Source organism: Polypterus senegalus, chromosome 16 (genome assembly GCF_016835505.1).
Source record: "Polypterus senegalus isolate Bchr_013 chromosome 16, ASM1683550v1, whole genome shotgun sequence".
Classification (NCBI taxonomy): Eukaryota; Metazoa; Chordata; class Cladistia; order Polypteriformes; family Polypteridae; genus Polypterus; species Polypterus senegalus.
This window is the reverse complement of record NC_053169.1, coordinates 86,056,783-86,082,822: the sequence shown is the minus strand read 5'-3', so window position 1 is coordinate 86,082,822 and position 26,040 is coordinate 86,056,783. Positions and strand designations below refer to the sequence as shown.

The 26,040-nt window shown below is 40.8% G+C and overlaps 1 protein-coding gene across 2 annotated transcripts in view; it reads right to left on the bottom strand.

The window, feature by feature from the left end:
* Positions 1-25,593, bottom strand: part of crip3 (cysteine-rich protein 3) — a 127,750-nt gene extending 102,157 nt beyond the window's left edge. The window contains exon 1 of one of the 2 annotated variants that reach the window (XM_039738331.1): positions 25,422-25,593. In XM_039738331.1, coding sequence (XP_039594265.1) covers positions 25,422-25,464 — 43 coding nt within the window. In that variant the 5' untranslated portion in view covers positions 25,465-25,593. The remainder of the gene's footprint in view (positions 1-25,421) is intronic. The other variant, XM_039738330.1, reaches the window with a different exon arrangement.
* Positions 25,594-26,040: the final 447 nt, after the last annotated feature.

Sequence of the window (26,040 nt, the reverse complement as noted above, 5' to 3'; positions counted from 1 at the left end):
TAAAATTATCGGATCACAATTATCTTGGTTTTCAATAAAGTAACAGCTGGCGAGACATACTGAGCTGAAAAGTAGTTGTTTTATTCAAAATTGTTCCCATCCACTTTATCAATTAACATGTACACGGTGGTCCAGATCTAATTATGCAGATCCAAATCGTCTGGATGACCGATTTTTGTGGGGACGATTCCAGTTCGGCGTGAAGATGATTCTTCATGTCGTCAGTTCGCACACTTCTCGATGGTCTTGGGATTTTATTATGTAATTAACTTAAGTTATAGGGTAATAAAAATTGCATAATTAGATCTGGACTGCCCTATACAGAGTTTAATGAAGTCTTCACTTGCATGTGTTACTTGCACAGACTAGTGACTTTAATACAGCTTTAAAAAAAAAAAAACACCACACTAAAAGCAATATCGGAGGGAAAAATAATGAAAAACACAACATATTTAAAAAATATATATAATATATACTAGCCATCCCCCGTAGCACCACCCGCATAGTAGTGAAACAGGACAAACTTTAAAAATCAATAAACACGCAGGTGTCGCTAGCTAAGCGGAGGCAAGGTACACTCCAAAAACACAGAGGTAGACCGACTCAAACGGAGGCTGGCACGTGAGTGAGAAGTGCCCTGCCCGGCTCCCCACTCCCGACGTCACGCTTCCCCTTCCCCTCGGCCCACAGCCTCTCTCTTGGATTAGCATGAATAAATCTCTCCTGCTAGCGAATGGCGCGATGAGAGAAGTCGCAAAATCAACCGGAATGTTCAAGCAAATTCTACAAAAAAAAAAAAAACTGATCTAAATCCGTTAAGTAGTTCTCTCGTTCGAAAGCTAAGCAGATGTAAGATACGCCCCGAGGCTGGCACATGAGTGAGGAGGGCCCTGCCTGGCTCCCCTCAGCATCCTGTGTGTCTCTCAGATTCGTGCAAATAAATTGGCACCGCAAGCGAACTTTGATACTTAGCGCGATGAGAGAAGTCGCAAAATCAACAGGAATGTTCAAGCAAATTATAGAAAAAAAAAACGTTAAGTAGTTCTCTTTTGAAAAGCGGACAGACATACAGATGTTGGATTTTAAAAGAGAGAGATTATATACATTCACACAAAATATTTATACATCATTTGTCAGTTTGAGTAGCTATTGAGTAAGTCGTCTTATGGACACTGGGTAAAAACTGTCACTAATCTAGTTGTGCGTGTGCTAATGGTCTGCCAGAACTATAGAGGTGAGGTGAAATGGGACTGTGCTGAAGAGGCGACATTTTTAATACCATTTGTCATTCTAAGGCAGCATACTTCAGATTTGTTCGAATCATAGCTCTACTATGTGGCAGTAATACCCTGTGCTGCCTTCACCACCCACTGCAGGGCTTGTGGTGCTTCATGGTGCCATGCTAAACTGCTGCCACACCAGACTGTAATGTAGCCAGCGAGGGGAGATTCCAAAGCACACCTTTCCCAAAGACATCTCAGGAAGTAAAGTTGTTGGTGAATCTTCCTGACCAATCGTCGTGGTGTTCACTTCAGGTCATCAGTGAAAAGGCACTCCGAGAAATTTAAAAAAATGGCAAATCATCTCCATAGCATTCTCACCAAGGTATACTGGAGTATAGACTTGTATTCTCAAAAGAAATGGTAACAAAACCAAGGAGATGGCCATAAAGTATTTGATTAAAATTATGAAGCACGTCATCACAATTGTGCTTAATCAACTTTAAAAACCAAACAAGTATACACACCACTGACATATTGATTATGATATTGATTCACAAAACATACAACTCTAGACACACATACTGCATGTATATAGAGATGCATCTGTGAATCAAATCATAAATGATATTTGATTGATGGTGTCTTACACATTATACATAAAAATATATAAATGTGACCCTACACTGGGAGGCCAACCACGCTGGTCGACTTCACTAGCCTCCATGCTGGCTTTAATAAAAATTAAATCCATAGCTTGAAATCATTAATAAAAGATACAAATAGCATTGGGCAGCACGGTGGCACAGTGGTGGCGCTGCTGCCTCGCAGTAAGGAGACCCGGGTTCACTTCCAGGGTCCTCCCTGCGTGGAGTTTGCATGTTCTCCCCGTGTCTGCGTGGGTTTCCTCCCACAGTCCAAAGACATGCAGGTTAGGTGGCACTGGCGATCCTAAATTGTCCCGTGTGTGCCCCGAGGTGGGCTGGCGCCCTGCCCGGGATTTCTTCCTGCCTTGCACCCTGTGTTGGCTGGGACTGGCTCTAGCAGACCCCCATGATCCTGTAGTTAGGATTTAGCCGGTTGGATAATGGATGGATGGATAGACAAATAACATTTGGATTTATTTTTCTTTTGCAATGCAAATGCTAACCAGTAATGGTGTACAGAAGGCACTCACTCACTTCGTTTTTTAAGCTCATTTTCTACTAATTTTTACAGACCTAACTGCTAGAAACGTTCCCGACATATAACATCAAGAACTATCAACTTCTAATCCAAAAGAAAAGGAAAGCACAGTAGTAGTTTTTTTTTTACATTTATAAGACATTTAGACATCTTTGCACTTTTGCTCAGCTTTAATGCTTACCTCTCTTTTTGGGTTTCCTGTTAATTTGAAAAACATACGCCTTGCATTCTAATATGGACAATCAAATGACAGGGGCAGCAGACACCCAGGTAAAGGACGCAGAATACTGAAAGTCCACAACTACTTCTGCTTCAGAGCCACTAACATGCTTATTATTAAAAAAATGGATTACTCAAGTGGTCTCAAACTCCAGTCCTGGAGGGCCGCAGTGGTGGCAGGTTTTCATTCTAACCCTTTCCTTAATTAGTGCCTTGTTTTTGCTGCTAATTAACTTCTTTTGAATTCATTTTAATTGACTTGCTCTTGAAGGCTCAAACCCCTTAATTGTTTCTTTTTTCCTTAATTAGCGTCAAAACAATAAGGAGATACAAAATGAGCCAAAACACGACCAGAAAACTGTGTCCATCATACAATATCTGAAAATAAAGAAAGGTGAAGGTCACAGGAATGTTGATCTGCTCAGGTCCACAAAACATTTTCACAGAGCTCTTAGAAAAGAGACAATCAACAATTTCAGAAATGTCTGCTATTGCACAACGAGAGCAGCAACAAGCCATGGAATTAAAGAACGGGTTTAATTAACAACAAGAATCAACGCCTAATTAAGCAACTGGTTGGATTTTGAGGCCCTAACTTAGATGGTCTTCTGTTGTGTTCTCACTCACTTCACATTTCATTTCTCTTTGGGTCCCATTTAAGTAAAGAAGTGAAGAAATTCAGAGGAAGAAATCCTAAAAAACAAGTCAATTATAACGAATGTAAAAGAAGTTAATTAGCTACAAAAACAGGTCACCAATTAAGAAAAGGGTTAGAATGAAAACGTGCAGCCACTGCGGCCCTCCAGGACCAGAGTTCGAGACACCTGGATAAGCAAAATTAAAAAAATGATGAAAATCTTACAATCAGGTTAAAATCAAAAAGAAAAAAAAGTTAGCAAAAGCCACCCTAATTCAGGGTGTTTATAAGAAATAAAATAGATTTACTTCATGAAGCAGAAGTATGTAAAATACGAGAATAGTTGCGTCAAATATTTGAAATTTCAAAACATGTTTTTCAATTCAAATATTTAAAGTCGAAATATTCTCGATTATAATAGAAATTTGTCCATTTCCCCCCCCCAACAACAGAGGGCCAGATCCCTAGTAAAGGATCTAAAATGAAAGGTAACACCGTATTCGTAATCACCGACCATGAAATTGCCCAAAATGATACCCCACGTGCTTATGTTTGAAACTGGTCATTTTTTAACCCTTCTGCGAGTGGCTCTTAGAGGGCTAGGAAAAGCAATAAAAGAACCAAATATCAAAAACTACATCATACAGTATTTGTGATCAGCAACCTCAGATTCGAACCTATATTACCCACCAGCACTTTTTCAAGGTTTTGTGAAAAGGACTAACTTTGACCCCTCATATCGTATGAAGGAGCGAACCAACGGGATTGGTTAATTTGGCCTGAACAACGTCAATTGGTTTAATATCTTTATCACAAGATATTTCCTGCACAAAATATTGTGAAAAAATGGACTAAAAAAGGAGGCATTTTTTGGGTTTAGTGGGCCAACAATGGGGTGGTGGGGTCAAAACCTGCACTTCCTGCATACCTAGACCTCAAGAGGAGTCAAACAGTTTATCATATGTGGGGTTTATCTTGTACCGGTGAGTCAGAAGGAATTGGACTTTCAAAGTGTTTGTAATCCGTTTAACATACATAAACGTTTAGGAAATTCTGATAAAAATGTAGTGTTTTCATTTCTGAATTGACTCCAAAACATAGAAACTGGAAAACGGCGGCCTGCTTAATGAGGCTAAACATCCAATTAAAAATAAAACAATGTGGACAAAAACCTGCAGCCACTTGGGGTCTCCAGGACTGACTGCTTTATTGAATTCCTGCTCGATAAGCAGGGTGGCACATGGTGTAGTGATGGCACTGCTGCATCGCCAGACCAGAGTTCACGTCCCAGATCCTCCCTGTGTGGAGTCTGCATGTTCTCCTTGTGTCTGCTCCGGTTTCCTCCCACTGTCTAAAGACGTTGAGGTTAAGTGAATTGGCGACTCTACGTTGGCCCGAATGGGTATTCACTGCGCAATGGACTGGTGTTCTGTCGAGGGTCTGTCCCTGCCTTGCACCCTATGCTACTTGAGATAGGCTCCATCATGCCCCGGGTATGAATTAAGCAGGTTAGAAAATGGCAGGACATGCTTGATAAGCATCTGCAGGAGTTCATTTGTAGAATGTTTTGCAACTTCAGACTTTATAAAATGCAGCTGAACAAGTACAACTTAGTCCTAGTAGGATTATCACTATACTATTAACAAAATAAAGTTCTAATCTGAAGAAATGAAAAGCAGATGGTTTAAGCACAACTCCTTTTATCCTTTCACAAACAATGGTTGACTTGAAGGACTATAATTTGCAGTTATACATTTTTGGTTGGCTTTATTACAACCCCAAAACAGAAAAATTTGAGATGGTATGGAAAATAAAGTAACAAAAACACAACACAATGCAGCGATTCTTACATTTACTTTGACTTTTATTTCATTGCAGACAGTAGGAACCCAAGATATTTCACATTTTGCTTGTTCAACTTCATTTCGTTTGTCAATATACATCCATTCCTGCATTTTAGGCCTTTTCCATAACATCCCAGGTTTTTCTGATTTAGGTGGCTGAAAAATATCTGACATTTTTCTTTTAAATATGACAGGATTTTTTTTTTTTTTAACCTAAAAAATAAAATAAATATATAAAAAAGAAGATTTTGAAGTAAAGCAACAAAACAGGGGCAGACAAATTAAGACTTTCCTCGACAGCAGCAAACAAATACTTATTAATGTCAAAACAAAGTAAAATACTTCAAATGATTGTTAGTGTACTTTTAAATAGTCATTGAAGTTTTCAAGTTAAATAAAAAGTATTTTTGTATTAAACCATACAAGTGGCGTCTCCCTCTCTTTGATACGGCTTCTTTGGCGATTATAATCAGGAAGTGCATTCAAGAACAACTGAGAGTCTGTGACTTTTAGAGACTAATTACAAAATACCAGGATAACGCAGAACAAACAAACAATCTTTCAGCAATATAAACAGTTACAAAATTCAATGTAAAGGAAGCAAAATGGTATCAGATTACAGACGGAGTATTCAGTCAACGATGCACTAAGCAGCTTCCTTTATAACCAAGTGTAAACAAGTCACTCTTTGTTTAAATACTACTTAGAAAAGACTTGAAATAAAGGTGTGTTATAAATAAAATGTGTAAAACCGTTACAATGATAGTGTTTTATCATACAAATACTTTGTAGAGACCATATTAAAAAGAAGAGAGTAAGGACTAAAAAATGTAATACCAGTAACAGTGCATTGTGAATAAGCTTGACTTGAGCATTACGAGGTTGATGCGCTTGCTGCTTCCTGAGCAGCTCTTCTTTTCTCCACCCTAGCAGCCCACTTTTCTTCCTTCGTCGGCATCTTTTCACATTAAAAACTAATTAAGTCGGTGTTTGTGTTGCAATTACTTAGTATATATTCTTTATTTTTTCACTTAAGTTGGCACTTGAGTCTTCCATCTGCCTCAAGAATGATTTAAGATATGAAGAAATAGAGGAAGTGACGGTGAAAGTGGTAGGGAATGAGAACGGCACCCGTACACATGCACTGCACGGCCGCCCTGCTGCCGAGTGTTGATTTTACAGTAAAATAAAATAAAAAGAGGAATAACCTTGAAGGTCAATCCTCGCCCCAAAAGTGGATAGTAGACGTCACATAGTATATGTGTACCAAATTTCAGGTCAGTAAGTCAAACAGTTTGTGAGCTACAGGTGATTTAAAATCCTGGACAGACAAACGGAAAGCCACAGTAATGGATTACAGGTAAAATTTCGTTATAATGAATATCGTTACAACGAAATTTTCATTACAACAAAGTATTTTTATGACAGTTTCCCCATATAACGCGAGTCTATAGAAATCGTGTTACTACGAAGTACATTCAGCAGATACTTTCATTATAATGAAGTGCCCAAAAGACCTTGAAATGCCTGAATGAATCATCCACAAAGCAGTTAGTGCTGTGGCTGCAGCTCAGTTGTGCACAACGATCCCCAAACACAAACACTGTAAATTTTTTTTTTTTTCTTTCTTCAGACTTTCCTCGTACTGTTTTTTTTTTGGCCCTTTTTGTTTCCTGCGGTTTTCAGTGAAACCTTTTGCTTATTGCTCGTCAACATCCATTGGAATTTAACTCATTGTCACCCTCCTATAGAAACAGCAGACATGAAAAAACGATAACAGCTCTCGATTGAAAAAAAAAAACGTTGCCAATGAATTCGGAATTTCACAAACAACACTGTCAACTTTCTTGAAAGGCCGAGCAAAAAAAAAGAAATCTCGGGTTGCAAACGTATGTGAACTGCTTCATTTGAAGACGTCGAAAAAGTAGTTATGTGGCTCAGAGATGCTCGTTCAAGAAACATTCCTATTAATGTGGCACTCATTCAAGAAAATGTGAGGTTTGTAAACTCTCTTGGGACCTCCCCTAACTGGACGACACGCTGAAGAGCATAGTGAAGTTCGATCTTCTCGTCTATGGAAGACTGTTTATCTGTTGCCGGGGCAACAGCTGGCTCAAAGATATTCCATGTCTCTCCGCCAAAGCAAACAGAAAAGATATCGATGGGTGATGCAGCCTGACTGCTGTGTCTGTGTATAGCAGAGTGGCAGATCACGCTACAATAAATAAGTGTGTCGTTCCTGTTTCAAGCTGAATAAAGTTGGTTTTCTTAAAGTACTGAGACTCAGCCTCGTGTTTTGGGGTGCAAGACACGGACTTATAGCGCGACCCTGATCTTTTATGATTTGCTTCAGTGTCACTTCATGATTTAATGATTAAATCCATCAATCCAGGGATGTGTCCATTCCAGTTAGCCCTGGGCACGAAGCAGAAACAATCCCTGGATGGGGCCACAGCTCATCGCAAGGTGAATACAAGCACTCACATACACTGGCGTCATTTTAGTGTCACCAAATCTGTATATCTTTGGAAGGAAACCGGAGCACACTGAGGAAACCCAGCAGGAAAACATATAAACTGCAGGCAGGGAATACCAGCGATGTGACTCCCTGCGAGACAGCAGTGCTACCACTCTGCCACCGTGTCACCCCCATGTAATTATTAACAGTATTCATGATTTAAACGAAATTACCGATTTATCTGTAAAATGTAACGTACATACTTCAATGCATTTCATCATGAAAGTGATATCAAGTATAAATCTAAAGATTCTAAATGTGCAGAGAGTTAGAATATCATACATTTAATGTGTTCTGTGTGGTGATCTATTGCTGCTTGCCGCTGCTGTCAGGTCAGGAGGAAGACCCAGAAGCTCGTAGCGATTAAAAACCGGGATGACGTTTACGACGGTCTGCTTTAATGATAAAGTAAACTACGAGGTTAAAGTGGACATTTCAAGATTAAAGCCAAAATTTCCACTTTAAATCACAAAATACACCTTTTCACTGTGTCTTCAATGTTTTTCTCTGTCGATCAAATACAGAGCTGTGTATTATGTTGCTGTTGTGAAGTTGCAAAAGAAAAAAAAAAAAAGATGGTATGTAAGACTTTTAAAATGTATCGTGTCACTACGATCGGGAATATGCGACACTTGAATATAAAAGCACCACGAATGCATCTGTATGTCGGCATTTTGCTTCAACACATCGAACCATTCATCAAACATCAAAGCGCACACACCGATCCCGTAGGAGCCTCAAAGCAGCTTTCTGTCACATGTAGATAATAAACAGAGACTCAGACGTCATGTTCCGACTTTAATCATACTACACCCTCGACTTTTTGCTGGTACTGCAACTCACGCGCGCGTCACGTTCATTTCTGAGGACATGCTCAGAGAACACGTCAAAATGAACGCTGGGAACGCGTGGCAGTCATGATGTGTGCGCATACACATTCTGAGTGTGAAGTATAAACAAGACCTTAGTGCTTTCACTCATCCAAAAGAAATTTCAATTGTACTGTCGATTTTCCTCCTCCGAGAACATTAGCCGCGTGTTTTGTGGACCAGAACAGATTTAAAACGTAACGGTCCTTCCAATTCCCCTCTCATTTACTTTAAAGCAGATTTTTAGCACGAATACATCATGGCGCATATTCAAACGTTTAAAAGGAAGCACGTGACCCGGAGAGCTGCTAGTTTAGCGTTTTTTCTGTATTTCATTATTAACTAATGTCTGGAAATAATTAAAAGTTAAAGGCAGCTGCTCAAAACTAAAATGGGCAATTAAGGGTTCTGAATTGTAACAGGCAGGACAACTCAAATTAATCCCAAAAAGCATGTTGCTTTCGTAGTAAACATAGGGGGTCTAATTAAGAGTGTAGTTGAAGCGAAAACCTGCAGCCACTGTGGACCTCCAGCACCGTAATTGAGGACCTCTGATCTACAATGTCAACTTGTCTTTCATGAATGAAGGCATAGAGTTAAATACCAAATTTCATTATAAGCAAGAACAGAGTCATAATTAAGAAACTGGCTGGAATGAAAACATGCAGCCACTGTGGCCCTCCTGGACCATGATTGAGGGACCCTTTAACTGAAGGGCTGCTAATGTGGTCCAAGCAGACAGTACCCATATTAACTAGGCAGAAACTTCATCATGAAGCACTGCTGTATCTCTGCCCCACTTCAAGCACCGACTGTACATCACCCAAACTACAACTAACCCGACTCAAACAGATCTTAAAAATGTCTTGGAATTGAAAGCAAGAAGAATGGAATGGAAGAGTGAAAGCACTAACAAAAGAACAGAGTTAATACCAAGGATCATTATCAGCTAGGCCTGTGTTCTACAAGAAGTCCCCGGGTTACGTACAAGATAGGGACTCTAGGTTTGTATTTAAGTTGAATTTGTATGTAAGTCGGAACAGGTACATTATTTTAATAAATGCTATTGTTGACCGACTGTAACCAAGTGCTCTGCCAATGAATGATGGAGTTTCACCTCTCTCTGACCTTTTTATTATTTGTACTTTATTTTCAATGGTGATGGTTTTTCTCTTCTTTACTGTATCACCAGCACTTGCATCAGATTTGTGTTTCAGAGACATTCTTGAAGGGTGAAGACAAAAGGTTAGGATGAGCTCTTCTGCACAGCACTGTACCTGCTATCACAGCAGGAAGGCACCCGTCGTCAACACGTCTGTTGTACTGACAAGAGTCAACCTCCAGCTATGTGTGTAACAGTACAAGCAGGATTGCTACCGAGAATGAATGGGGGCGGCGAGGGCCAGTTCATCACTCACCCACCTCTACTACAGTATGCTACCTGCAGCGTCCGCCCACCAAGAACGAACATGATGCAGCCAAAGGCGGATAGTGAATCGCCCAACCCCAATTCAACAGGCAGCCATCCGAGGCACACTGCAGTGCTACCCCCGCCACCCCGTTCACCCTCAATGGCCTCCGTTCAGCCACAACTGGGTCAGCGCTTGCAGTATTACCAGCTGTGTGTGCTGGGCGGGCAGTGAAACACCCCCCTCCGCTCTGCTCCAGCCTGAATCCAGTCAGCAGCAGTAGCTGTGGCGGCATAGTGGGCGGGCTGTGAACCATCATCCTGCACATGAGCGATAGCTGTGGCCCCGGTGACTATGGACCACGGGTCATCGCTTGCCGCCCAAGGGACACTACACTGCGCAAGTAGCGAAATCGCCCCCCTCCAGCCACGGCTTGCACAATCCCCAGGCCAAAGATGACGGAGCGGCAGTTACTGAGGTGCATGCGTCGCAGCTGTGGCCTCGTTCGTAAGTCGTATGTCTGTAACCTGGGGACTAACTGTAATTAGGAAACTAGTTGGAAGGAAAACCTGTAGCCCCTGCGGCCCTCTAGGACCATTAGTTATATAAACAAAGTAATTCCGTCCAAATCGGACTTTACTTGCTACCTCTACCTTGAACAAATTAATAACCGCTATAGAAAGTCTGATCAATTTGCTGCTGCCTTAGGTTTACTATTTCTAGAACATAAGAAAACACATCCTGTAACTATACATTTCGCTAAAGCAAAGGCTCCCTATCTAAATGAAAAGCTGCACTTGAGTAGATTTACAGTAATTAACAGTTCATAACCAAAAATGTTTAGCTGCATCGTGAACTTTAACTATGCAACATGTCTCAGGGGATATTGTGAAGGCCAGATCTCAGGTAATTCTTCTCCAAAGCCTCTAGATAGACAGATACTTTATTCATCCCAAGGGGAAATTCACATACTTCAGCAGCAGCATACTGATACAAAAACAATATTAAACTAAAGAGTGATAACAATGCAGGTATAACTGACAATAACTTTGAATAATGTTAGCATTTACCCCCCCGGGTGGAATTGGGGTCTCCTCAGTCTGTCAGTGGAGCAGGACGGTGACAGCAGTCTGTCACTGAAGCTGCTCCTCTGTCTGGAGATGATCCTGTTCAGTGGATTCTCCATGATTGACAGGAATCTGCTCAGCGCCCGTCGCTCTGCCACTGATGTTAAACTGTCCAGCTCCATGCCTACAATAGAGCCTGCCTTCCTCACCACTTTGTCCAGGCGTGAGACGTCCTTCTTCTTTATGCTGCCTCCCCAGCTCACCACAACCATCTGATAGAACATCTGCTGCATCTTATTGCAGATGTTGAAGGACACCAACCTTCTAATGAAGTATAGTCAGTTCTGTCCTCTCTTACACAGAGCATCAGTATTGGCAGTCCAGTCCAATTTATCATCCAGCTGCACTCCCAGGTATTTATAGGTCTGCACCCTCTGCACACAGTCACCTCCGATGATCACGGGGTCCATGAGGGGCCTGGGTCTCCTAAAATCCACCACCAGCTCCTTGGTCTTGCTGGTGTTCAGGTGTAAGTGGTTTGAGTTACACCATTTAACAAAGTCCTTGATTAGGTTCCTATACTCCTCCTCCTGCCCACTCCTGATGCAGCCCACAATAGTAGTGTCGTCAGCGAACTTTTGCACGTGGCAGGACTCCGAGTTGTATTGGAAGTCCGATGTATGTTGGCTGAACAGGACCAGAGAAAGTACAGTCCCCTGCGGCGCTCCTGTATTGCTGACCACAAATATGAAAAGTTACTGCATGCAGACTAAAATGAATAATCAGTGCTTATGACTGAGTGCATACTGCAGATCTCATTAACCTTAGCTTGTTCAGGGACGTCAAGTTCAGTTTCATCCAGTTTCCACTACAACCCTATATTGGAATAATTGGCTTTTCAAAATGAAGGAATGAATGATCAAATTACTTTACTTACCAATCAGATTTTCCATTAATGACTTAATTACTACTTGGCTCACCAGTCACCATTCCCCATTGTTAAGAGTCTAGCATTTTTTTTAAATTTAAGAAGAATGTAATAAGCAAGTTAAAAATTGTTGAACGGACAGAGGTGTATTTGGATTTCTCTTTCTTCCCATGGCCACAAACCAGACACAGACAGAAGTTATGTCATCTCAGTTTCATTAGTCATTATCTGCAGACACTTAACAATAGACTATAAACACCCAAGTGCAGTCAAGGTATTAAAACACCTTTAAGACAAAGCAAAGTCTTGAGCTAGACAATACCACATTTTTCATTGTGTTTTCTAACAGCCCACTCTCTTCTCTGGTTAGATTTTAAAAATAAGTGTAGCCATAGCAAGTGATTTTTATAACACTCCAAAAACAGTTGTAAACTATGTCAGGAAATGCCTCTGCAGGTAGTCTCCCACCAGGATTGAAACTCTGGATCTTGTAACTTCATGCCCACTCGCAAAACCAAAACACAAGAATTAAATTGTGCAAAAGAAAATCAACTTTAGCTTGGGAAGCTTCCGCAGTGCAACAGAGGCAATATGATCTGTCTGCTCTTGTGAAGGGTTCAAACCATTAAGTACCAAGTTAGCAAAATGTCGCACAGCAGACCCTTCAGGGGACTTCCGAGTGAGCTTTGATTGTTGTGGAATTTGATCTGTATACTTGGTCTTCAAGTTATTTTTAATGTAAAATAAATAATGAGTAGGTTTATGCACATTGTGATGGACGGCCAGCAGCTCAACCCAGCTGGGACGCCTCTGAAATGGAAGGAGGGGGGAAAGGCAGCTACTTGCTGACACTGCCTCCCCCAAAACGCTAGATGGCAGCTTCCCTGGAGTGTAGGGTGCCCGGGATTCCTGCAGGGCATCCTGGGACTTGGAGTTCGGTTTCTCAGCCCTGTTGGGTGCCGTTGAAGGACCTGGGGACTCATCCTTTCCATAGAGGTGATCACGAGGATGAGTACTTCCAGGCTGAAGAAAATGTCAGTTCTTCATTAGACCCGGAAGTGCCAGCCAGCATGTGGTCGGAAGAACAGAAGCACTACCGGGTTAAGGACTATTTAAAGGACTGATGGGAACCCAGCAAGCGAGCCGGAGTCAGGAGGAGTGTGACAGAGCTTGCTGGGAGGTGTGGAGGAGAGATTTGATTTATAAATATTTTTGTTTGGTATGTTTGGGTGCTTTGGAGGCACTGTTTAAGAAGAAGCAGCATTAAAATAGCAAAAAAAAGAAAAAATTCTTAAGAAAAGTTCTGTTCAAAGCTTAAATCTTGTTACATCTCAAATCAAATCTTTCTGAACCATTTCAAAACGACGGCGAGTGCTATTACCCTGTGTCCAGTGTGTCTGTCCATTAGGGTTAGAGGGGTGACATTAACCCCTAGCGTCTTACAACATCTTATAGAACGATTAAAAGTATAAGTGGGCAGGGGTGGGTCTCTGGCTTTCATTCATTCATTTCTGGATAAGTTAAACAACTTTGCTTTCCTTGCTTGCATTTAATTTTACAGTTACAAAGATCGTCACATTTGCTTGCTAGGACTTCAAGCATCAGGACAAACCAGGTTATAGCAGAGAGTCACACAAATCACCAATGTGACGGAGAGTCTCTGCCAGCGTTTGATTAGCTTGAATTAGGAAAGCATTTTGTCATTAAGAGCAAAACATCTCCCAAGGTAAGTATGAAAAGATAAATGAATTAGCAATTCAGACTTCACAGAATAATTCCGCAATTTAAAGACAGCTTTTTAAAATGGGAGTTTTTCAAATTTCATAAATGTGTACACCATGCCCTATGGGAGATATTTAAATGGAAACTGAACTATACTGACCAATTTCCCTGTAGCATAAAATTGCACCACATTGAAACAAAAAAAAAAAAGATCCAGCAGTGCCAAACCGTTTCATGCGGACGTACAGACCAAGCATTACCAACAGGTGCATCACATTTTATAGAAACACAAACCAATATTTGGGAAATTATTGAATTAAGCAAAATGCAGTCAAAATGGAATTTTTAAATTAAATTGTGGAAACAGAAGACTCAATACTCGGCTATGGCACATGACATATATAAGGAGTACGGTCTGTCTGTCTTCTGTTCTCAGTGATGAATTAGGAGATGACTTCTAACCCTTGTAGAGTTGTCATCTGACACTAAAGACAAGTCTAGCATGTTTTAAAATGCTTAATTGTGCAATGAGGGTTTAAAATTGTGGCCCATATACATTTTGCTCCCTATGAGAACCTTAGCATCCAAGGCAGTTCATTTATGTACATTCACCTGACAACAGACGTTTTCCCCACCAAAAATACAAACAGACGTTTTACCAACAAGGACTTTGCCATTTCAAGCTTGCAATGTTGCGCAGCTCGTCTACCTCTACTACAGTAGCAAGACATGCGTTTTAAAAATTCAATTAAAAAAAAATCTTAACCCTTAAATGTTTGAATATATGACAAATTCAAATACGAATACAAAGGCCCTAATTTGTAGTCTGCCAGAATGCCAGGTTTTAAATATTTAACTACCTGCAAGTTGCATGTTGTATATCAAATTATTTCCTTGCAATAATCTTAAAAAAAATAATAATAATTATCCCAAATGCTCATTTTAAATGCAATTCTCTTTAGTTTAATTCTGATGCTCTGTATATTCAATTAATTAGCATTATCATTCATGCTATTCATATTCAAAATTCATACTAACCCATACTTTCTCTTCTGTTCTTTTTCCGGTTTTCTGGGGTGGCGACCTGCGCCACCAGCACCTAATCAAAGCACCGTGATGTCCTTACATTGATGAAGTCCACGTGACCGTCATCATCAAGTTCTTCCATGAGAACCCTGAATACAATGAAGACTGATAGAGGTCATTTATGTTAGGTAGAATGGCTAGAGGGGGCTGGGCGGTCTCGTGGCCTGGAACCCCTGCAGATTTTGTTTTTTTCTCCAGCCATCTGGAGTTTTTTTTTTTTTCTGTCCCCCCTGGCCATCGGACCTTACTTTTATTCTACAGTTGCACTTGAAAGTTTGTGAACCCTTTAGAATTTTCTATATTTCTGCATAAATATGACCTAAAACATCATCAGATTTTCACTCAAGTCCTAAAAGTAGATAAAGAGAAACCAGTTAAACAAATGAGACCAAAATATTATACTTGGTCATTTATTTATTGAGGAAAATGATATAATATTACATATTTGTGAGTGGCAAAAGTATGTGAACCTTTACTTTCAGTATCTGGTGTGACCCCAAATAACTGCAACTAAACGTTTCCGGTAACTTCTGATCATTCCTCCGTACAGAACAGCTTCAACTCTGGGATGTTGGTGGGTTTCCTCACATAAACTGCTCACTTCAGGTTCTTCCACAATATTTCAATTGGATTAAGGTCAGGACTTTGACTTGGCCATTCCAAAACATTCACTTTATTCTTCTTTAACCATTCTTTGGTAGAACGACTTGTGTGCTTAGGGTCGTTGTCTCGCTGCATGACCCACCTTCTCTTGAGATTCAGTTCATGGACAGATGTCCTGACATTTTCCTTTAGAATTCTCCGATATAATTCAGAATTCATTGTTCCATCAATGACGGCAAGCCATCCTGGCCCAGATGCAGCAAAACAGGCCTAAACCATGATACTACCACCACCATGTTTCACAGCCTCCTGCAAGCGAACTGTGATTCTTAGCATGATGAGCAAAGTCACAAAATTAACCGGAATGTTCAAGCAAAGTATAGAAAAAAACCCCGATTTAAATCCGTTAAGTAGTTCTCTCATTCGCTAGCTAAACGGATGTAAGTTACGCCCCCCAGGCTGGCGTGTGAGTGAGCAGGGCGCCACCACCCTCCCCTCAGTCCTCTGCGTCTCTCTCAGATTCGTGCAAATAAATCTCTCCTGCAAGCAAACTATGATACTTAGCGCGAGGAGAGAAGACGCAAAATTAACCAGATCTAAACCCGATCTAAATCCATCAAGTAGTTCTCTCATGAAAAGTGGACGGACATACGTTGGATTTTATATTATATATTGTGACAGATAGGGGCGCTGTTTTCACTTTGAACCCTTAGACCAGAAGCCAGACACCAGATAAAAGTCCAAATAATGGATTTATTATAATAATAATGTGTACAAAGCACCCTCCACTCCACAATACTCATATAATAATCAATAAACCAATACAAAAAACAATCCTCCACTCTCCCAGACGCGCTGTCGCCTGCCACCCGACTCAACTTGTCCGTCTGGGATTTCCCAGAGTCCTTTATAGTCCATGACCCGGAAGTGTTTCTGAACCCTCAGCACTTCCGGGTCAGATCAAAAGCTCTTCTTTTTCATCCCGGAAGTACATCCTGGTCACAGGGACAGAGGAAATGACGTACTTCCGGGTTTATAGAGCACATAAAAGTCTCTGAGCCTCTCTGCAGTGTCCCCTTGTGGCCCCCATGGTATCCAGCAGGGCTGTGAAGGAAAACTCCAATATCCACGATGCCATGCTGGAATTCGGGGCACCTCCAGGCTGCTGGAAAGGCTCCATCTAGCGGCGTGGGGGTATTGGCTGGGATGAACAGCCGGCCATATCTCACAATATAATATATATATATCCCCCCACTTATTCACTAATATTCTTACCTAACCTTATTGTTTTTTCTTTTCTTATAACTTTCTCTTTGACAACATATAATGACTTTGAGCTACATTCTATTCATGTATAGAAACACATGTTCAAGGCCAAGGTGAACAAAAGCACCGAAATTGTACTTCCAGTGATAATCCCCTTCTCTAACGGAGACCATGCTGAAGTCACTGACCCAGGGATCATTCTCAGGTTGAAGCAGTTGTAGTAACCCAAAAGAAGATGCTAAATTATTATTTTATCGACATAAAGTAGACTGATGTGTATTCATAAAACATGGAAAGCCCTATGTTTGTACTGATGCTATTGATCTAGTGGGCAGGACTCTCCCACTACCCCCAAACCATTTAGCCTCCTTAGCGTTAGACCCAAGCATGACTCGGGCTGTAAAAACAATCCTTAAAAGCGTTAGTCCCGAGCGTCACTCAGACAACTGTATAGATGTGTCTCGCATTTCATGATTTTTGGTACCAGAAGCACACGTCACATTTACGATCAACAACCGACAGTTGCTATTACAGCTGAGAGAAAATTCTGTTTCATAGACTTCGATCACATCAAAGCGTGTAGTTTTGTTTTTACGACCCACACATCTACAGCGCCCGAGTTCACTTCCTGAGTCCTCCCTGCGTGGAGTTTGCATGTTGCCTCCCCGTGTCTGCGTGGGTTTCCTCCCACAGTCCAAAGACATGCAGGTTAGGTGCATTGGCGGTCCTAAATTGTGCTTGGTGTGTGCGTGTGCCCTGCCCAGGGTTTGTTCCTGCCTTGCATCCTATGCTGGCTGGGACTGGCTCCAGCAGACCCCCTGTGACCCTGTGTTAGGATATAGCGGGTTGGAAAATGACTGACTGAGACCTACAGCAGGTTCAACATGATCAGGACTTTACAGCTATCAACAGGGAAGCAGTACGTCACGATGGCGTGGCACGCCAAGGAGGGGAGCAATTGGGAGGTTGGAGTAAGATGGGGTGTTGAGGTTTGGAGTTACCGATCATTTGCTTCAGAACCATTTTGGTACCGGTACAGGGGTCTGAAAACTGGTATCAAAACTGAAGTCAAAATTTTAGTACTGATCCAACAATCGAGTCGCCAATCGATCAAGTGTTTATGGCACATGGAGAAAGCCACACAAGTCTCTGGAGAACTGATATCAATACAAGAAAATAATCAAATAAACCAAGTGGTGGGTGGGCCTGTGATGCAGCAGCTCTGTCCACAGTCATGCCATGTTATCCATGTTCCTCACAGTAGAATACAAAAGTTTGGGCTCATTTGGATGCTTTTGTATTTTAAAAAAACAGTCCAACTTATTCAATGCACTCTGCAAATGCAGATTCTTGAATGAATCACTGCATTACGCGTGCGCTCTATTCATAAGAGCTGCTCGATTTGACACGTCAAAAATAATATACTATAGCACAGTTGCAAAATTCATAAAAAAAAATGTGTTCTTCACAATATGACTGGAAATCAATTTTGGAAAACATGTAAAAAGAGTTTCAAAAAGTTGTTTTTTTTTTTTTTTAAACTAAACTTTTTTTGCAAGACGCCACCAAAAGCTAATAATATGTCTTAGGTGAAGAAGATCTTAATGTGCGGACATGCAACAATGAGACGAAATGCAAGTCACCTTTCAACATTCCTTAAAATTGGCTTTTAAATCATTCACATTCAGAAGTTAGTCACACGACAGCCAGAATCCTTTTAATTCTAGACAAAACAATAAAATGACAGCAGACGCTACACTTTTGAAGGCAACCACCGAGTAAAGCAGAATGAATGCCCGACAGGCACTTATGTTTCCAGTGATGACAACAGCAGTTCTCAGAGATCCATCATTCTGCTCAGCATTCTCTCAGTCCCCTGTCTTGCAAAACTTGAATGCGATTGATATTATCCACCCATCCATCCATTAGCCAACCTGCTATATCCTAACTACAGGGTCACGGGGGTCTGCTGGAGCCAATCCCAGCCAGCACAGGGCACAAGGCAGGAAACAAATCCTGGGCAGGGTGCCAGCCCACCGCAGGGCACACACACCCAGCACAATTTAGAATTGCCAATGCACCTAACCTGCATGTCTTTGGACTGTGGGAGGAAACTCACGCAGACACGGGGAGAACATGCAAACTCCACGCAGGGAGGACCCGGGAAGCGAACTCAGGTCTCCTAACTGCGAGGCAGCAGCGCTACCACTGCGCCACCATGCCGCCCGATTGCAAATCATATTATGTGATATCATCTACTGTTAAATTCTGCTACATTCTTCTAAAATTTTTATTTTGATACTGTATTGAGTATTTGTTCTGTTCGGTGTATTGTATTCTATTGACCCCCTTCTTTTTGACACCCACTGCACGCCCAACCTACCTACCTGAACTGCCTTTCCTGAGGTTTCTTCCATTTTTTCCCTACTAGGTTTTTTTGGGAGTTTTTTCTTGTCTTCTTAGAGAGTCAAGGCTGGGGGGCTGTCAAGAGGCAGAGCCTGTTAAAGACCATTGCGGCACTTCTTGTGTGATTTTGGGCTATACAAAAATATATTGTATTGTTCATTTACACAAAATTTTCATTTCAATGAAAAACAAAGACAAAAAAAACACCTATAAACCCAGTGCTTGAATTACCATTAGCAGACAATTGTAACAGCAGCAGTCATGAAGCTTTCTACTAACAAAAATGATACGGATACACAGGTCTCCTCACTGCGAGGCAGCAGCACTACCACTGCGCCACCGTGCCGCCCCAATTGGTATTATTGCAACTGCAAAAGATACAGTTGAATAAAATATATAAATTTACACTCCTTATAAATTCTAGCATAGTAGAAAAATAGGGCAAATTCAAATGTTTAAAATTAAAAATTGGTCTGTTTTTTTTTTCCTATATCCAAGGAGTAGGGATGCACTTATAAGAAACTTCATTTATTAAACTTTAACATTTCTTATATTTGCAGTGGTTTTCAAGAGGGCGGCACGGTGGTGCAGTGGGTAGCTCTGCTGCCTCGCAGTTAGGAGACCCTGGTTTGCTTTCTGGTCCTCCCTGTGTGGAGTTTGCATGTTCTCCCCGTGTCTGCGTGGGTTTCCTCCCACAATCCAAAGACATGCAGGTTGGGTGTATTGGCGATTCTAAATTGTGCTGAGTGTGTGTGTGACCTGCGGTGGGCTGGCGCCCTACCCAGTGTTGTTTTCTGCCTTATGCCCTGTGTTGGCTGGGATTGGCTCCAGCACACCCCTGTGACCCTTTGTTAGGATACAGCAGGTTGGATAATGGATGGATTTCAATAGAAATAGTTGTAAGATTTAAGCAATTACTGCATTTAAAAAGAGCAAGGAAAAAGGTCTTGTGATGGGTATTTACAACCTTGGGATAAAACCATCAAGCTTTCTCTGTCCTATTTCTTGTTCCTTTGACTGCAAACACCTCCTGGATTTTTACCTTTTTAATAAATTCTACTTTCTCATAGAAAAAAAATGTTCTCTAGAAAACAAAAACAGACAGCACTCATACGATAACATTTGTGTACTTTAGGTCAAAATCAGTCCATTCTTATCACAACTGAATGCCTAAGATTCACAGGAGCTGCTGCCCATCCAAGCAGCACTGAGTATAAGACAAGAACGAAACCCCAGCAAGGTGTTAATCCAACTTCATTTTTAAATGTAGGCTTCCCAAAAAAAAAAAAAAAATCATCCCACACACAAACAGACAGACAAGAAATAAGCAAACTCCACACAGACAGACAATGGCCAGACACCCAGGAGGGAGGACTGAATCTGAGAAGAAGCAGCAGCACTAACCGCTGCCACACCCAACTGCCAACACAAAGTTATAATTACACTCGAACAACAGAGCAAGCGCCACGCTGCCATTAGACTGCATCGACTCAAACATAAACAAGCACCTATAGTGGTAAATACCTAAAAATGTATTTTGGGATTCAATTAAAATCTAAAAAATAAAAACACAAATACTCTCATATATTGTTAAGCACTCTAAAGTGAATTATATGGCATTTTAAAATCAACAGAATGTTAAAAACATACAGAGATGTTTCTTGGGTTCCCTAGTCAAACTTTATACTGCCAAATCAATCACACTTATACAAAATGTCTATTTAGTACACTAGCTAACCATCTTAAAAATGACCTCAAATAGGAATTTCAAGCATTGAACAGTTTAACACTTCATATACAGGCTTCTTATCACAATATATTTATAATCGAGATTTAATAGAGGGTGGCACAGTGGCGCAGTAGCGCTGCTGCCTCACAGTTAGGAGACGGGGTTCGCTTCCCGGGTCCTCCCTGCGTGGAGTTTGTATGTTCACCCCATGTGTGTGTGTGCCCTGTGGTGGGCTGGCGCCCTTCCCGGGGTTTATTTCTTGCCTTGCGCCCGGTGTTGGCTGGGATTGGCTCCAGCAGACCCCCCCATGGTGTTAGTTAGGATATAGCGGGTTGGATAATGGATGGATTTAATAGATGTTTAATACTCGCTGTGAATGAATTTCTGAAAACAGTGTTACTTGATCCTTAGTTCTAAACTGATAACCATTTCAAAATACTATCCATTCTACAGACGGTGATGAATATTTAGTAGCTTGGTTTATATTCGTCCTGGGTATGATGTTGCTCTACACCCAGCCCTGCGTGTCGGAATAACCTGAGGGTTGGTGGCAGAATTGGCACTCCAGCCATCAAAAAAAAACCATTCCATCTGAACTGGTGGGGTTCTGAGGTGTCACCCGTCGCAGGGCTGCACTTGGGTCCTAATCTGGGATCCCGAGTTGGTATGTCATGTGGTGGATGTGGCAATGCCCTGCTGTATCGGCGTGTGCTCCTAGCCTCTCTCTTAGTTATATTATTCATTTCACATTGCTTCTATTTATAAACTCAAACTTACATACTGTGAATTATCTACTCTAGATCTATAAAATCATAAGCCTAAAGGTGCAACGATTTTATGTGACAATTTTTGTCACACTTTAAAATCAGGCCTATTTTAAAACCTACACATATATATGTTTGGTATCATTCTTTTCAGAATTTATGGAACTTTAATGTGAGGTTGTTAGATTTTTAGATTCTTTTCCATTTTTTAAATTATAAACTAAAAAATATCATGAACTCACGTCCCGCAAAACGAGACTTTGTGCCAAGCGATTTATCCACGCTCGGGGCTGGAAATAAAAGACAAAGAGTAGGACAGCTGCTGTTAAGGGTTTTAAATCTTCGAAGCACCACATGAGATGCAGCTGATCGACCAAAGAGGAGGAAAAAAATAAATAAAAAATATTTGTTTACCATTATATCGCCATTTAAGATCACGTAGTCATACTAACAACTCCTCAATTTTAAACTGTGTACTGCTCCGGCTAATTTGATATTAATCTTGCAGAAAACATTGCATTTGGTTATTTTAAAGCATACATTTAATAAAGCATTTTGTTAGTAGCATATTTACTTAGTTGGACATGCGGATAATTCTGTGTAATCTGGAGACTTTAAATAGAAATTCCTTTGAAAACATTCAGTTTCTCCTTTTTCATTGTCCCATTCCAAACAACTCTGTTAATTACCTTATGTGTCATTAATTTACTTTCCTCATCACAATTTACACAATTTAATGAGGTAAAACCTATCCAGAACTATACATTCATAGGTTTACATTTGATTTGCATTTATGTTTTACACTTTGCAAAGTAGTGCAATTTAGCTTCTCTCACTGAAATTAAGCAGGGACCACCTAAATAAAATTATAGGTTTCCATGCGTCTATCCGGTTTCTATGTTTCTGTCATTCCAACAGATGGTGCATCACAAACATTAATAGTTTTTTATGAATCCTATATCAAATGACAAACATCAGAGACAAAAGTATTGCATCTGTCATTCCAACAGATGGCGCATCACAAACATTAATACTGTTTTTATAAATCCTATATCAAAAGGCATATAACCGAGACATATGCATTGTAGGGTGTACTGCAAACGTTAACGCTGAGGTCTGTGTTGATTACTTACAGTTCAATTCATCTTACACAGTCAGCACAGCTACGACAGTATAAAGCTGACTGATCCAAGCAAAGGAAAGCAAACAGTACTCAACCCTGCTTGCTCCCATTGAACTTGATCTGGGTTTACAATCACATATAAAAAAAAAAGAATATAAATGCAAGAAGCACCCTAAGAGACAAACAATTGGAGCATAACCGTAGATGCATTCATACTGTACTTGCACTATTTTTAAGCCAGCTTTCCACTGGGTGCAGACCTTTTGAAACATTTTTATTGTGATATTTTGAGAGCAGAGTGAGAACAGACTGCCTGTTGCTTTGGGGGAATTTGGCCAGCATCCGTCCAAAAAGACTCTACAGATTTAAATGCAGGAAAGGAAATTTTCGAAATCAACTGATTGGTAAACTTATCTATTTATTTCTTAAATATCATCATACACATTTTCCCTAAAGACTATTAAAAAGAGGGATCAAACTGCTGGACACAACAAAATTAAATTTTACAATACTGGCCTACACAATTCACAGGTTAAGCTAAGCCTGCAAGGAGGTTACAGAATTCCTTTGTGAGGACATTACAGCCACATGCAGAAAAGCCCCTCACGCTGTATTCTGGCAGTCGATAATCTGTAGCCATATTAATACATATTTTGTGAACAGCAGGCAACAGGAAAGACATTGTTGGTACGATACTGCCTAACAATTTGGAATCAAAATAAAAAACAACCATTTAATAGTGCCTGAAAATGCAAGTACAGTGTACTGACAAACTCTAACAGCGTACTTTAAATGTGTACACCTGAGGCATCTCTAACAAAAAAATCCAAAACATCTATGCTCTTCTCATAACAGACTCTCCACTTCTAAAGGTAAAAAAGATTTTAGAAACCGTTTGCTTTATTTAATTTCCTTTGATTAGCAAGTTGAAGGTTTACAAAAGGGCAGCACACTGGCAGGGTGGTAACACTGCTGTCTTGCCACCCGGGTCCTCCCTGCATGGAGTCTGCATGTTCTCCTCAGGTTTGCGTGGGTTTCCTTCTACTGTCCAAAGCCGTGCGGTTTAGGTGAATAGGCAACAATTAACTGGTGTGTGTGCCCTGAAATGGACTGGCACCCTGTCTGGGGTTTCTTACTGCCTTTTGCCCTCTGCTACCTGAGACAGGCTCCCACCCTGTAGGACCCTAGTCTGGATTAGGCAGGTCATCTGAAATGACATGTAATGTTTACCAGTGACGTTGTTTGCGTATGATCATCTTTCACTTTTACACAAACGCTTAAATACTCCACTAAACACAACTCATTCAAGTCAGTACCAGGTCTTCAAGAGCCTCTGCGCCCATACAAAGGAGGCAGGTTAAAATAAAAGACCCTACAACAACTAGTGTGCCAATCTATCGGACCCAACGGAACTTTAGAAGGAAAAGATTTGAAAATAAAGCAGATAATATCCTTTAATACACAAGTTCTCAAAATTACTTTTTTTTTGGTATTTGGTACACTATTAACCTCCCGCTATAGAGGAAAGTTTGCGTGGATATTCATTTTTCTTAAAAGGCTGCACATTTTGCAATGGCTCTCAAATGTTTTTGCTTGACGGATTTAATTATGACATATTAATAACGGAAACGGTGAAATGACATCAATAAGTCGCCATGGACTGGAAAAAACGTCACCCATAACTGTGGAACGGGAAACTAAAGAGCTTGCCTCGCGGCTTCATAATTAAAACCGCCTACAAGGCACCCAAAATATTATCTGAACATTTACAGTCACACAATTTAATACATTTGCAAATTAACCAAAACCAGACAACATCAAATTAATTTGAACAATATGAACCGAACCTTGCGGGAGGTTAAGTGCAAAAAACCTGCGTAATATGGATTTAACTGTGCCTATAATTATTGACAGACACACCGCTATTTCAGCATAGAATTCTTTATATGTGGCTTTTCTGGTAGGGTAGCCACCGATTGCACAGTAACGGGTGTTAATGAAATAACGTGAGATCATTTGCCATAAATAAGGAAAGCACAAAACGCACCCGTTGTCTAACGTTCAGGCAAACCGACACGACTTTCCACTTGGCTTACTTGCGAATATTCCGAGTACCGTTGCGTTTCTTCCTCAGATACACAGTCTGTGTAAACTTTGTACATTCTCTCCGGGTTTACCTGAACTTTTTTCCAGGATGCCCTGCACTTCAGCGTAAAGTCGATTCAGAGGTTTTGAAAATGGATGGATGGGTGTATGAATGAAAGACACGGTTTGCTCGAATCCACTTTTTTGCGGATTCCAAAATATTTGTCCTGCAAACGAACAGCCTTCAAGAATTATATTTGAACAAACATGGGACACGCGATCCATACACCCGATCGTGGAAATTCGAACTGAGATTTCCAAGCTGTAGGTAATCTTACGAGTTAAACCGCTGCGCCCAAGCGAGTCGAGTGCGAGAGACAGAGACGGGCTGACCGCCGAAGTACGCGCGGCGCTGTCTGCTACTCGTTTCCCACATCCTACGGGGGTTGTAATTACATCCTGAACAGCAATTAAAAACAAAGAAAACCAGGTGAAATCCACAGACGCCTGGGCTTTACATAAGCATGTCACTCGGAGGGTGGCGAAACCCGAGAACTTTGCATTTGGATCAAGTAATTGAGTGTCTGCAAAATGTTCACAGGACACTTCGTACCGAAAACGAACATTTACTGCAATGTTACCTGGAATAGAAGAAAATTACAACTGCTATCCTAAATTGGAAAAAAAAAAGTTGTGAATAATGCATTCGTAAAGTAATGATGAAACGGACTCGATTCTTACCAAAATAAACCGGCTGTTCGCACTTAGGACACTTGGAGGTCATCCTGCTCGAGTTTTCAGTTGCAATTCACTTTTTAAAATTTAATTCCTCTTAGAGCTTCTTTTCACTGCCTGCCTGGCTACCTCAAGCTCCACTCTAGCCTGACTGCTCTAGTTGCTGAGCTGCGGATGAAACTTATTCAACTTTAAAGAACGGCACAGTACCGCCTCCCCCAAGAAACGGAACTTCTCATTGGTCAACCCGCTCGTTCATGCAGATTTTAGATCAATCGATCGGTCCGCTGGGAAATTATGAATGCAGTTCAGATAACCCCTGATTTCAGGCAGGGGACATGACGCTAAACACACAGACACAGTAAACGAGTACTTTATATCACACATCTCACATCTGAAAGAAACAATAGTAATGTGAAGTGTTTTGTATTATCATATAATTGTTTTTTCAAGATTTTTTTCTATGTGCATGTGATAATTGCATTACAAAATACAAAGACATAATTCGACAAGACCGTAAAATTAGCCAAAGGCTGCGACTAACTGCAGCGCTTTTCTTAAACTCATTGCGATATACATCTAATCTGTCTCTTTTGTCTCAAATTTATTAGTTCTTAAGATTCTC